General features: G+C 39.7%; 1 protein-coding gene and 1 non-coding gene across 2 annotated transcripts in view; one reads left to right on the top strand and one right to left on the bottom strand.

Annotated features, from left to right (window-relative positions):
- STARD9 (StAR related lipid transfer domain containing 9) overlaps positions 1–14,728 on the bottom strand; it is a 113,099-nt gene that overhangs the window by 62,445 nt on the left and 35,926 nt on the right. Inside the window, exons 4-7 of the mRNA XM_045539718.1 lie at positions 5,549–5,665; positions 4,308–4,340; positions 4,157–4,218; positions 2,420–2,532 (exon numbers count right to left, since the gene is read on the bottom strand). Coding sequence (XP_045395674.1) covers positions 2,420–2,532; positions 4,157–4,218; positions 4,308–4,340; positions 5,549–5,665 — 325 coding nt within the window. The remainder of the gene's footprint in view (positions 1–2,419; positions 2,533–4,156; positions 4,219–4,307; positions 4,341–5,548; positions 5,666–14,728) is intronic.
- LOC123631068 lies at positions 7,682–7,788 on the top strand. Its single transcript, XR_006732945.1, has one exon. It is a non-coding gene; the product is annotated as a U6 spliceosomal RNA (small nuclear RNA).

Genomic DNA, 14,728 nt, shown 5'->3' with positions numbered 1-14,728 from the left:
AATAAACATTTTAACAGAAAGTAATAGGTTACCCCTTTCCTTTTCTTTGAATTTAGGCAGCTATCAAGGTCCACCTCACAATCATGAACTGGAATTACAAATTCTTTAAGGGCGTTATATTTTCATAGTTCCCATGGCACCCTAAATAGTATAGGCATCTAGTAGGTACTCAATAAACTCTCGTGTAATTGTTTGCAAGCCAGAAACCACTTTCCACTTTAGAGTCATATTCACAAAATGCATAAGCCTAAATACAGACAAATAATACATAAAGAAAGCAAACATTTTCAAAAATAAAAAGTTTTCTAAAATATCATCAGAGGGTAGTAACATGAATAACACAGTTCAGTGTGACTACTCCTAGCTTCTAAGGCTAGTTATATACTATTTGAGCCCATGGCTCCTTTACTAAAAAAAATGGAGAAATGTCCACCTATCTTTGTAATGGTTTGAGAAAGTCTGGACTGACTTCAAGAAACTTGTAACCCAAGACCTAGGAGACTTTTCCTTGGCTTAGAATTCAGTATTTCCTACCAAACATCCTCTCTCTCCCTTCAAGAGGTCACTCCATAAAGGTGTCCAAAAGAGCCCTTAACTGTGCACCATGAGCCCTGAGATTTCAGTCCTGATCCTGTCACGAAGCTGATGTACGATCCAAGCTATACGGCCTTGCATGAGTTCACATCTTCTCTCAGTTGCAGGTACTACACCAACCAAAGAATTTACGATCCTAGGTCTCCTTCCAGACTCTCAATGTATAGTATTCTGTCCATTCCTTTCTTCCAGTCCTAGGCAAGGTCCCAGTTGTAAATCCTGTCCCAGCTAGCTATGTGACTTTGGGAACATCCCTTAATCTTTTCCCAGATTTCATTTTATCTTTTGTATAATGAGGAAGGCATTTGGACAATGTCTGAGGTATCCTCTGGTTATTAAACGCACATACACAAACATACACACACATACGCAGACACACAGAAAACATTTTAAGAGGAGAAGCTTGATACTCCTGCATCACCTCATGGTCTGCCATGAAAGTAATGCTTTACATAGAAATGTTTACCCACAGAAGTTTTGTGGGTTTTTTGTGGTTTTGTTTTGTTTTTTAAGATGGGATCTTGCTCTGTTGCCGAGGCTGGAGTGCAGTGGCATCATCATAATTCACCGTAGGCTTAAACTCCTGGCCCAAGCAATCCTCCTGTCTCCCAAGTAATTGGGACTATAGGTGCATGCCACCACACCTGGCTAATCTTTTTTTTTTTTTTTTAAGAGGTGGGGTCTTGCTAATTGCCCAGGCTGGTCTCAAACTCCTGGCCTCAGGATCAATCCTCCTGCTTCAGCTTCCCACCATCTTCCTTCTTTCATTAGACTAGCTCTTGCTATTAAGTAGGAACAGTTGGGTTCTTCTGTGGATGAAGTTTTTACCCTTTCAGGCCAATTATAAGAAGTAACATAGAGTCAGGTATGGTGGAGCATGCCTATAGTCCCAGCTACTTGGGAGGCTGAGGCAGGAGAATCACTTGGGCCTGGGAGGTCGAGATGAAGGCCCAAGCCAGCATTGAACATAGTTGAGACCCTGTCTCTTAAAAAAAAAAAAAAAAAGTAACATAAATGTTATGTTCCTGTTCCTCCAGCATTATGCTTATTTAAATCCTGACAAGGAGAGGAACATGAAAGATTAAGAGCTGATCTCTTATCAGGGCATGGCCAATGAATGACACAGTAGGTATGACAGTCACTGATTCTGCTACCAGTGTCTTTTCCCAAATATTCCAGCCTGGAAACAACAACAAAAATACCACTTACTTTGCCAGGAGCCAGTTTAAGTTTCCTCTATAAAACCGTGCCAGGCACTGTAGCTCATACCTCTAATCCCAGTGACTAGGGAAGCTGAGGCTTACTTCATACCGCTTTCCCCCCTCATTTACCATGGTTTGCTTCAGCCACACTGGCGTCCTTGAAAACAGTAAGCCTTCCCTCAGGTCTCTAGTTCATGCTACTCCCCCTTCCTGAAACACTCCTCCCTAGCTACACCATTCTTCATATGACTGGCTCCTGTACTTCTTTCGGGTCTCAGCTTAAATGTTACCTGCACAGAGAAGCTTCTCCTGACCACCCCGTACAGGTGGGTCATCTGCACCTACCAATGTTCTTTTTCTTCACTACATCTAGTTATTTTTTATTAGCCTTTATCGTAACTTGTCATTAAGTGTTTGTTTTCAGACTCACATCCACTAGAGTATAAGCTCGCCTGTGTGGGCAGGACCACATCTTTTCTACTGATCAGTGCATACCCAGTGTCTAGTACAGTAGCTGGCACATGCAAGCGTTCATTACACATATGGTGAATGAAACAGTGCACATTAGGAGAGCTTCCCAGGCTTCAGTTTGGTCTCGGATCCCCAGGACCACAGTAGCTCACCTTGTACATAGGGCCCCAGCTCTGGATGCTCCCTGACCCGCAGGGTATAGGACTTTTTTTGACCAGATTGCTTCAACAGATCCCGCACCCGTTCATTATAGATTTCTAGGAAACTAGAGACAAGCAGAAAAAGGCAACATAATCAGATTTTTAAAAAAGTAGGAAAAACATTAAGCCAAGAATCATAAGGTCCTAGTTCCTGTTGCAGCTCTACCTCTGACACTAGTCTAAGGCTTTGATCCAGCCAGAGTTCTCCCTCGAGTCTCTTTCCATACGTACACAATACAGTTTTGAGCATTGGCTGTCTTTATCTCGCACTTTTAGGTTTATAATATCAGTGCTGATTTAAATTTAGCCCTCAAGGGGCTATTTCAGTGTGGTTTTTAGGGCATCCTGTCATCAGATTGTGCCTTGATCAGGCCTCCACAGCATAGGGTCTACAGAGCTAGTTTCCTGAGTGACTTTCAAACACGATCCTTCAGATCTTTTGTTCTGTGAAGGTTCCTCAAGTGCAGATGCAACAAGGGAAGCTAAGTAAGAAGGGTTCCAGTCCCCACCCCTGCTTTAAGTAGGATAATTATCATTTTATATGTTTTATATACTGGGATTCTATATATAATATGCTGTCTCATAGGTATCTACTGAAATCATATTCCTTTAAAAAAATAGTTACAATTCTTTATTAAAACCAGTAAAGATTTTGTTAAACAAGAAAGTCGACTTCTCAAAGAAAGGTCTTCCTCACCACTCCACCTGATGCCTCCATATGGTTAAATAAAAAAAAAGAAAGGTCTTCCTCACCAGAACATGGATGCTTGCCTACTACCTATGGAGTAAGCAGTCAAAAAAAAAAAATGTTCCAGTTCAAAGATGACCAATATTCACACTTGTCTCATAATTTTTTTCCCTAACCTTCTCATATCTGGACATAAAAACCCCAGCTGTCTCTCAAAATAGTGATTCCCAGATTTTATGGACAATAAAACATTTTATATATGCATACATATAAATGTGTATATCTACACAGAAGTTTGAAAATTATTTTGCAAACTTAAAAAATGTAAAAATAACATTCCCAACCATTTTTTAAAAAAGCAATTGTTCTTTTTGGGGTGATGAAAATGTTCTGGAACTATTAATAGATAGTGGCCATGGTTGTACAACCTTGTAAATATTGTAAAACTCCCTGAACTGTACACTTTAAAATTTTATGGTAAGTTCATTTTATGTTAGGTGAATTACAGGTCAATTTTTTTAAAAAAAGATATTGAATACCAAAAAAAAAAAAAAAATATGGAGAATAAAGGGAAATTGGTAACCTGACACCAATATTTCACTATAGATTGGTTAAAACTTTATCTTGGAATAGCCAGCACTAATCTGGGAACTAGAGTTTGAGAACTACTGCCCTGGAGAATAATCCAGTAGGGGACTAGAAGAGAATCCTAAAAGACAACAGGAATCTGTACAGAAAATAAAGAAAAGGGAAACTAGACACCCAGGCTAAGCTGGGCCACAGGAGAGAACTGTTTGTTAAGTCTAAGGATAGGGAATTAGGTTTTCTACAATCAAGGACCTAAGTATGTTTCTCATCTCTCTGTACTGCAAGATAGTTCTTCTGTGGCTTTTCTCCATCTCTCTGGTAAATCTGGAAGCAAAGAGAGGACCAGCTGAACGTGCTAGAATTTGGAGTGGAAGTAGAAACACTGTAGGTCCCACATCTTGATAGGTGCTTACCTTACTTTTATCCTACAGGAGGAAGGTGGTGAGGCATAGTCTTCCTCCCTGACAAAGAGACCCTGCACAAATCAGAGGGTTGAGGTTTCATTGTAGGGAGTGTACAAAGGAAACCTACTTTGAAAGGAGCCAGTCAAAAGAGAGTCTCTACCTCACATATTCGAGGTGTCAGCCCAACAGAAGCCTGGAGAACAAAAGAAAGGAAAGCATTATTGTTTACTCAAGGGGATGCTCTCCTCCACCCAACACCCAGGAACCATCCTCAGCATGGGGGATGGGCACGTGGACTCCTTGTAGCCTCTTCACACTTTAGGTAGTTTCCATGGAGGCAAATATAAGACTCACATGCCAGTGCTCTCAAGACACACTCATGGGAGGAATGTACCAGATGAGAGGCATATTATCACAAGATGGAAAAGAAGAGAAGCTAGCAAACCCAGATACCTGCTTTTATGTAATGGAGGTTATGTCATTCCTGGATAAACTGACTTTACCAGCGTAGTTCCTCCTAGACTCCTATACCTCTTAGCCCTACACACATGTAGACCAGAATACATGGGTATTCAAAATACACATTTAGAGAGAGGTGGCTTCTTTCCCCATCTTGTATTCAGTGCTAACTTGTACTCAGGATAAGGGTTTTATACCTTTGGTTTAGTGGGCGATTTCTTCTTTTAATTTCAAATACTGTGAAATCACACTACACATGGGCAAATTAAGAAATGAGTTGGGCCCAAGGCAGCAGGGATGATCATTTAGGAGGAATAGTGTCCTAGAGAATGTCCTCGTATAGTGTTATTTGTCAACCACCTCAACAGGGTACTTCTGAACCTAAAACAGAGGTATTCTTGAGGAATTCTGCCCTTTTAATTTTCTATAATAAAGGAAGATTCTCATTAAATCCTATATACTACTTTTTAAATCCCCCAACCCAGGAGCTGGTTCTGCTTCCTTCTAGTGCACGGATTTAACACATGTAGGTGCGGAGCTGAGCCACAGTAATCCCATCTCTGCACAGCCCCACTTAGCACTTAAGTGGGGTCTTGTCTAGGTCTTGTCCAGAACAAAGGTGCTATAAAAAGCTTCAAGTGATGAACTTGGAAATAATGGGAGAAATTCAGTAAAACTGACTGAGGTCTACTTCATCAAAGGGGGCTATAAAATTCTAAGGCTTTCTGGGTTTTAATAAAGAGAAGCTAATTATTCAAAGTTTATCTTTCTAACTTAGTGCTGAAAGGCCTATTCTTAATACAAAAGAGGGCTCACTAAATCTTGTTAAAGTTGACTACAGAAATCAATCACATTCCATCTGACAGTGGCAAGGACAATGTAAGATTCAGGCTCGCTGTGGCATTAGGAAGATAGCTCATTACAATATTAAATAATACTCACTGGGGTCCCCAGCATGGTATATGTCTTCCCAGAGCCTGTCTGCCCATAGGCAAAAAGGCATATATTATAGCCTTTGGCAGCTCCAGATAGTACTTCCATCCCCAAATCCTGGAACACCTGTAACAACAAAAGCAGAGAGAATGTCAAGGTGGTCCTTCTTCCCAGAACAATCTAAAAAAAAAAAAAAATTATAGGCCCTGCATGGTGGCTCATGCCTGTAATCCTAGCCCTCTGGGAGGCTGAGGCAGGTGGATCGCTCAGGTCAGGAGTTTGAGACCAGCCTGAGCAAGACCCCATCTCTACTAAAAAAAAATAGAAATAAATTATCTGGACAACTAAAAATATTTATAGAAAAAATTAGCCGGGCATGGTGGCGCATGCCTGTAGTCCCAGCTACCTGGGAGGCTGAGGCAGGAGGATAGCTTAAGCCCAGGAGTTTGAGGTTGCTGTGAGCTAGGCTGATGCCACAGCACTCACTCTAGCCCGGGCAACAAAGTGAGACTGTCTCAAAAAAAAAAAAAAAATTATAAAATATTTCAAACATACATGACTCATTTCATAAAAATTTCACCACCATTTCACAAAAATCCATTCAGCTTCAGAAAAAGATGGCTAAGGAAAATTCACTCAGCCAGCCAGTCATTTAAATATTTTTAAAAGTGCCTATTATATGCTGGGAACAATATACTTAAGATTTAAAAAAAACTATATGGTTCCTAGTCTTAAGGCAAAGAGTCTACAAGAAGGGCAAAGACATGTAAGTAAAATTATTCTTTTTCCTTCTCACAAGAAGATGTTTAATATGGTTAATAGGGTAAAGCTACAGTGAAAAATATTGCCCATAAACATATAAATTCAGTTTCTTAAGATGCCACACTGAGGATACATTAAGCCCTGAAGTTAGGGAGGGATTTTCCCTGTGGGTCTATTTTCTATCCACTGTCTCTTCAGATTGACCCTAACAGCTGGCTGGTTCTGCTGGCCATTTACCTCTGAGGTAGTTTTAGTGAATCAGAAACAGCTATTCTCATGTGAAAACTCCTACACTTTGTGTACTTCCTGAAAGTCCTGTTGTCACAGGAAAAAATAGTCAGGCACAGCTTCCCAGTTTAACCAATCTTTGGCAGAATGTCACATGGACATCTGCATACCACAGCTTGAATGGTAGACACTGACCCTTCATATTGTTGCTGCCCAGCTTCCAAATACTCTTCCTGTTTGGGGAGAATCTGATTGTGTCAGTCTTGGTGGGAACCAGGGCCCAATCCTATACTAAAGAAGCCAAACAGGCCAGATATTCATCCCCACCCTCCTGGCCCCCAGAACACTAGCATACGAATGAGGCCTGCTAACTAGATAGATGTTCTCACTTGAATTTTGAAAGAAAGACACAAAAACAAAGCAATAGTTGATAAATTCTCCATGGTGGCATTAAGAGTCCAACAGCATTTCTTGCTTAGCACACAGTGGTGGCAGTGCCAGGTGTGGGTGCGATGGCTTACACATGTAATCCTAGCACTCTGGGAGGCCAAGGCAGGCACACTGCTTGAGCTCAGGAGTTCAAGTCTTATGGAGAAGGCACAGCTTCCCTGAGCAAGAGTGAGGCTTCATCTCTACTAAAAATAGAAAAATTTTTAGGCATTGTGGTGCATGCCTGTAGTCCTAACTACTGAGGAGGGTGAAGCAGGAGGATCACTTGAGCCCAGGAGTTTGAGGTTACAATGAGTTATGAAGATGCCACTGCACTCTACCCAGTGAGACTGTCTCAAAGATAAAAAATAAAAAAGAAGTACCAACTGTGGTGCTCAAATCAGACCATTCAGTGATATGGCTTTGCCTAGGTTCCCTGCTGCCTAGGGTCCCATGCCTTCCTGCCCATTTTTCTACTTTCCCTTCAATTCTGTGAATCATCTGCTATGGTTCCAAGTTATACTGTGGTTCTTATAATTCAAAGCTGTATGATCTTGGGCAAGTTACTTAAACTTTGTAAGCCAAATTATAAGTTTCTTTACTTGGAAAATGTATATTTTGTATCTATATCACAGGTTTGTTAGAAAGATTAAGTTAAGAAATACATGTAATTGGGGACAACAGGGACAAAGATAGGAGTTACTAACTCAAGACCACACTATCGTGCTCGCTTTGGCAGCATATATACTAAAATTGGAATGATACAGAGAAGATTAGCATGGCCCCTGCACAAGGATGACACGCAAATTCGTGAAGTGTTCCATATTTTTTTTAATTAAAAAAAAAAAAGACCACACTATCTGTTCTATGTTTTAGCAGCTGCAGTTGGCTTTTTAGCCAGTGAACTGTTTATGTTTTATTTTTAATGCTCCCAATATTCAGACATAGGGCCAAAAGAACCCAGGGAGCAGTGAAAAGACTTCGGCCTTAGACAATTCCCACTCCCTTCCCCAACCTTCCTCACAGCACTCTCTGTTCATGACTCTGTAGTAGCAAAGATAAAAACTGGGCAGGGTTCTCCTTGCCTCCTGAATTCTGTCCAGGTGAAATTTCCAGGGACTGAAGGAGGGGTTATTTCTCTTCATTAGACCACCTGAGTTAGCTGCCCTCTATTTATTAGTTGGAAAATCTTTCACAAAACCCCACCTTTCTTTCTAGTACCCCAGCAGGAAACGGGAACAGAGATCCAGACAGAGCAAAAGTCACATCTAGATTGAAATGTTACTTCTTCCCACAGCTCATGCCCAGCTGAGCAGAGTGAGCTCAGTGGATTCTGAGAAAAACAAAAATGTTACTTTGTTCATGTCTTTATCCAAATTCAAATAATTGCCTGGAGGTTTTATGAAAATATCTTTGAAGATATTGTTTTCACCCAACAGTAAAAGATGTCAACAGGCAAAACCACTAGGCTCCAAACCTGGGATTGGTGGAAAATGTTAAGATGTAGCTACACCATTCTTCAAGAACTGTGGGGGCTTAGTTCATTTTAAGTACCTGGAAAAACTGCAGCCTTAGATAGAGTACCACACAGGGGCAGATGACACCATGTCCCACTCCCACCATGACAATGTAATGAAGCAGATGGAAACAACTCCCTGTGAATACCAAGAACAGTTTTAAGGGTAAAATAAGTCACCAAAAGGCAATCTGAAACTAGAGGGTCGACTTGAGAAGGAGAGGTGGGCAGTCTGACTTTTTTCCTGGAGTACAAGTAGATGAAAGCATTAGATAAATAATGTTTAATGTAGCACTTCCCATCTTTTTAAGCATAGCTAGATAGGTGACAGCCCACTGGATGCTTCGTACAGGGACTCCTAAAACCTGAAGCCAAAACCAAAAGCCCTAGCAATACCCAGTATCCTAAGGGCAATTGAATCTAGAAATCAGAATTTTTTTTAATTCTCAAAAGAATAAGAAGACAAGCCACAGACTGTGAGAAAATATTTGCAAAAGACATATCTGACAAAGGACTATTATCCAAAATATACAAAGAACTTTTAAAACTCAAAACACCAGCCTGAGCAAGAGTGAGACCCTGTCTCTACCAAAAATAGAAAGAAATTATCTGGCCAACTAAAAATATATATACAAAAAAAAAAAAAATTAGCCGGGCATGGTGGCTCATGCCTGTAGTCCCAGCTACTCAGGAGGCTGAGGCAGTAGGATCGCTTAAGCCCAGGAGTCTGAGGTTGCTGTGAGCTAGGCTGATGCCACGGCACTCACTCTAGCCCGGGCAACAAAGTGAGACTCTGTCTCAAAAAAATAAATAAATAAATAAATAAATAAATAAATAAATAAAACTCAAAACAATGAGAAAATGAACAACCTGATTAAAAAATGGGCAAATGATCTGAACAGAAATCTCACCAAAGAAGAGCTACAGATAGTAAATAAGCACATGAAAAGATGCTCAACATCATATATCATTAAGAAATTGAACAATGTGATTAAAACAAATTAAAACAATGTGATACCATTACACACCTACTAGAATGGCAAAAATCCAATACACTGGCAACACCAAAGGCTGGTGAGGATGTGGAACAACAGGAACTCCCATTCATTGCTGGTGGGAATGCAAAATGGCGCAGCCACTTTGGAAGTTTGGCAGTTTCTTATAAAACTAAACATACCGTATGATCCTGCAATCCCACTCCTTGGTATCTACTCAAAAGAGTTAAAAACTTATGTCCTCACAAAAACCTGCACATGGATGTTTATAGCAGCTTTATTCATAATTGCCAAATCTTGGAAGCAACTAAGAATGTCCTTTAACAGGTGAATAGATAAATAATTTGGACAATGGATTATTATTTAGCACTAAAAAGAAACAAGCTATCAAGCCATGAAAAAACAGAGGAACCTTCAATACATATCACTAAGCGAAAGAAGCCAATCTGAAAAGGCAACATATTGTATTATTCCAACTGTATAGCATTCTGGAAAATTCAAAACCATAGAGACAATAAAAGGATCAGTGGTTTCCAGGGGTTAGGAGGGAGGGAGGGATGACTAGGCAGAGCACAAAGGATTTTTAGGGCAGAAAGTATTCTGTATACCATAATGGTGGTTACATGCCATTATGGTATACCTTACACATGTGTCAAAACCCACAGAATGTACACCAAATCTGAACCCTAACGTAAACTATGGATTCTGGATGATAATGATATGCTAATTTATGTTCCTAGACTGTAACAAATATACCACTCTGGTGCAGGGTGTTGATGGGGCGGGGACTAGGGGGAGGTATTTCATGTCCAGGTGGGGGTGTATCGGAATTCTGTACCTTCCGCGCAATTTTGCTATGAACCTAAAACTCTTCTAAAGAACTGTCTATTTAAGAAAATAAATTCAGCAAGATAAATCTTAAGGGATGGATCTCCCTGATTATTGCAGATGTGTCAGCAATATTATGAGACATATTCTTAAATCCAACTAGAATTGACATCTCTGGAGATTTCAAGATGACTGTCTAAGATCCAAGAATAATGGTAGGCCTGTATTTTTCCAAAGATATTTTTCACTGATAGGTTCATTCATTTGGTTTTAGTAGTTCTACAGTTCTTTTTATTATATACTATGTTACCTACCCAAAGTAGACTCATAAGATTAAAAAAAAAGACTTTAACTTAGAATAAGGGAAGAGTTCAAAATAATTAATATAAACAATTGATTTCAAATGTAGCCATCGGAAACTCCTGAATGAGTGGGAACTAAGGATACTTTAAGGTCAAAAGAACTTAAACAGTTAAAGAAAACCAAAAACTAAAAACTAACTCGGTCTGTTAGCAAGAACTTTTAAACTGGAAAATGATTCTAGACAACTCCTGGAAACTGTTCAAACATATGGTTTCACTAATGCTGCTAGTGACTTAGGAAAACCTTAAGTAACCCAGGGTTGTACATACTTATACTTGACAACACACAGAGATGCTAAGATAAGGCTGATACCATTTGTGGATCTACTGACCCATGCATGCTCTCCAAACTTCTTGCAGTAGTATAGAAAAGCAGGGTTCAGGGCCCCTTCTATGAAGACAGAGCATTTGTGTAAAATATAAACTTAATGGGGCCTCAACTTCATTGGGGAAAGGGCTTAGAATGATTTCTCTCTTCCTCTGAACAGTTACACTAATAGTTTAATGGTTAAGAGAACAGATGTTAGAACTTCTAGGTTCAAAATCTGGCTCTCTGGGCAAGTAACCTTACTCAGTTTCCTCATCTGTGAAATGGAGATAAAAACAGTATCTATACCTCACAGGGTTTTTAAGAGGATTAACTGTGTTAACACATGTAAAGCCTTTAGAACAATGCCTAGCACAAAGTAAATACTAAATAAACATCAGTTTTTATCGTTATTATCCTATATTTTTCCATTTTTCTGTATAAAGACTAAAAAGAGTCATATTTCTCTCTGGTTCCCTCATATTTATATTTCTTTTTTTTAAGAGAAAGATGACTCTTGAGTAGTCCTTGTACATAAAAATGAAAAAAAGTATAACAGTACAATAAAGTATAACAATAAAGTATAATAACCAGATACCTGAATACAAATACCATGTTTAGTACGTCCCAACTTCACATATATACCTTTTCAACAACTTTTATCTCTCTATCCTATTAAAAATTTATTTCTGGCTGGGAGCAGTGGCTCATGCCTATAATCCTAGCACTGTGGGAGGCTGAAGCAGGAGGATTGCTTGAGGCCAGGAGTCCAAGACCAGCCTGAGCAAGAGCAAGACACTGTCTCTAAAAAAAATAGAAAAATTAACTGAGCATAGTGGCACACGCCTATAGTCCCAGCTACTCAGGAGGCTAAGACAGGAGGCTCTCCTGAGTGCACGAGTTTGAGGCTGCAGTGAGCTATGATGAAGCCACTGCACTCTAGCCCAAGTGACAGGGTAAGACCCTGTCTCCAAAAAAAAAAAAAAAAAAAGCATTTCTGAAACCCCCCTCACAAATCATTAAAGAAATAATTAAAACTCTTTCTTTATATCTTGAAGGTTTTGCTAAAGTTTGGGGGTTATTCTTTCCCTTTTATAAATATGAAAATCATCCCAGCACTCTGGGAGGCTAAGGAGGGAAAATCACTTGAGGCCAGGAGTTTGAGACCAGCCTGGGCAACATAGCAAGACCCTAGGTCTCTACAAAAAACAAGAAAAAATTAGCTGAGTATGGTGGCATGTGCCTGTAGTCCCAGCTACTCAGGAGGCTGAGGTGGGAAGATCGCTTGAGCCCAGGATTTTGAGTTACAGTGAGCTATGATGAGATTGTCGCACTCCAGCCTGTGCAGCAGAGCAAGACCTCATCAATTACATAAAGAAATAAATAGAAACAGAAATGATATATGTGTGTATATACAAATATGTATATGCAAATATGCATTCCCTAGCTTTCTCTAACTTCTACTGAAAGAACCTGAGAACAAGAGAAATGATCACATGTAGCACCCAGAACTTGGCTTCTAAATATCATAACAACATGGACATCACAATTGTTAAATTAAGTTTAGCCTAAAGCTGCCTCCTTATATTTTTTAAGTTCAGCCTAAAGGTTTCTCCATACACAGTGAACTGTAACCTAACTGGATGTATGACAGACTGTAACCTACTCTTGTAACAAGTAGCCGAGTCTCAGCCAATCAATCATAGGTGGCCAACTGTTCAACCATGTTCAAACCTGGGTTCATACGGGTATCAGCACTGCTACTTCCCAGCTGTGTGACCCAGTGTGAGTCACTTGCTGTTTCCTTTTTCCTAAGCAATAAAATAAGGACAGTGACGAAACCTCAAAGTTTATCGTAAGACTCAAATGAAGGGAACTATGAGAAAACAATACATGAAATTGCTAATCAAGCTCAAGACATTTATTTTACAATCCTTTTGAGACAAATTAACAACCATAAAGAGAAAACTAAACACTATAGATACAAGAAACAGGCTGTGGCACTATATCAGAGTTTGAGCAAGAACAGATGGTATAATCAAATTAGAATAATTCAAGATCAGTTAAATAAAAAGACTACTTACAAAGGTAGGAAATGGGAACCACAAAGGATAGTGCAGTAACCTGGAACCAGTAACAGTGGAAATTCACCACCCCTAGGCCCAAAGGGACAAGGGAAGGAATTAGTCACCAAAACCTGGAAGGAGAGAGTCACGCAGAGAAAGCCAGCTTAGGAGAGCCTTGAGTTTAAATCAAAAGATGCCAGACTGAGACAATCCTACAGGAGGAAACCCCTTCTTCTGATCCCCCTCTAGGGCTCTCCTGTGTTCAGCCCCATCCTTGAGCCAGAGGGCAAGTGAGCCATTGATTAGTACAGTAAGTCAGCCCTTGGGGCACAGAGTAAGGTGGAAAAGGGTGAAGAGTTGACACGGAGGGGTAAAAGGAAGATATTCAACAGAATAATTATAGGGAAGAGAATACCAGGTGGAAACCAGGGAAGACTTCATGAAATAGGGGACACTGAACTGGGCCTCAAGACATGACTTGGATCTTAACTATGAGGATGATTTTCTAGGGAGCATGAACAACACATGTAAAACTGTGAATAATAAAAATGCATGGCTCTTCAGGTAGAATTGAGAACATCAGGTATGCTGGGAGATAAGACTAAAATGCCATATACATACATAATGAGTGCGATGCACATCATCTAGGGGATGGACATGCTTGAAGCTCTGACTGGGGGCAGGCAGGGGGGCAAGGGTTAAAGCAGTGGGGACTTATTATGCTTACTCAGGTAGACTGGGTTATACTGTTTTCAGGAAAAACTGGTCTGTTTTGGTATCTTTTATGTAGCATTTAGCATGAGTAACTCCATTTTGGTTTTGTCTGGTTTGTTAGGGCCTAGTGCAGGTGCTGAGCCCAAAACAATAGCCTCCTATAATTTTTAACAGTAGTTTATAATTTCAGCTTTGATTTCCTCTTTGATTCAAGGGTTATTTATTAGTGATTTCTTAATTTCTGTCCTATCCAGTTGTCCTTGCGCTGTTCATGTCTTACGGTGGAAAAATGGCTCCCCCTATCATGTTCCTTGAGGCTCTACCATAAATAGTGCAGTGCATGTTAAGATGGAGGAAAATGAAACCTAATCCTTAGCATGGCCCTGACATTTTAGTCTTTTTTATTTCAGCATATTATGGGGGTACAAAAGTTTAGGTTATGTAGTGGCACACACCTATAGTTCCAGCTACTCAAAAGGGGGAGGCAGGAGAATCACTCAAGCCCAGGAGTTTTGAGGTTGCAGTGAACTGTGATGATGCCACTGCACTCTACCCAGGCTACGGAGCAAGACTGTCTCATAAAAAAAAAAAAAAAAAAAAAAGTGAAAGAAAGAAAGCTGTGTATATTTAAATAGATAGCAATGTCTTTTATTCCTGAATATGTTAACTAGGATTCACCCAAATATCACCCTATAGATGTACTTTCCTTCAAATTTTCTGAGATCTAATAAAAATATGTGAAATAATGGTAATCTAATCAGAGACTAATAAAATCAGGTGAAAATGATTTATTCAACCAGTATTTGTAGAGCATCTACTAAAGCAAAATACTGTGCTAGGTACTGCTCTTATTGTTTAAGGTGAATTGTTAGGATTAGTTTGCACAATGAATACTTCATTGGAAGTGTTCTATTGAAAATCAGGGTTTTAGATCCACATAGCTAGTAACATTTACTAAGCAATTATTTTGTATTAGGCTCTT

This window comes from Lemur catta, chromosome 1 (assembly GCF_020740605.2).
Source record: "Lemur catta isolate mLemCat1 chromosome 1, mLemCat1.pri, whole genome shotgun sequence".
Classification (NCBI taxonomy): domain Eukaryota; kingdom Metazoa; phylum Chordata; class Mammalia; order Primates; family Lemuridae; genus Lemur; species Lemur catta.
Note: the sequence above shows the minus strand (reverse complement) of the source record. Positions and strands in the feature narration are given on the sequence as shown.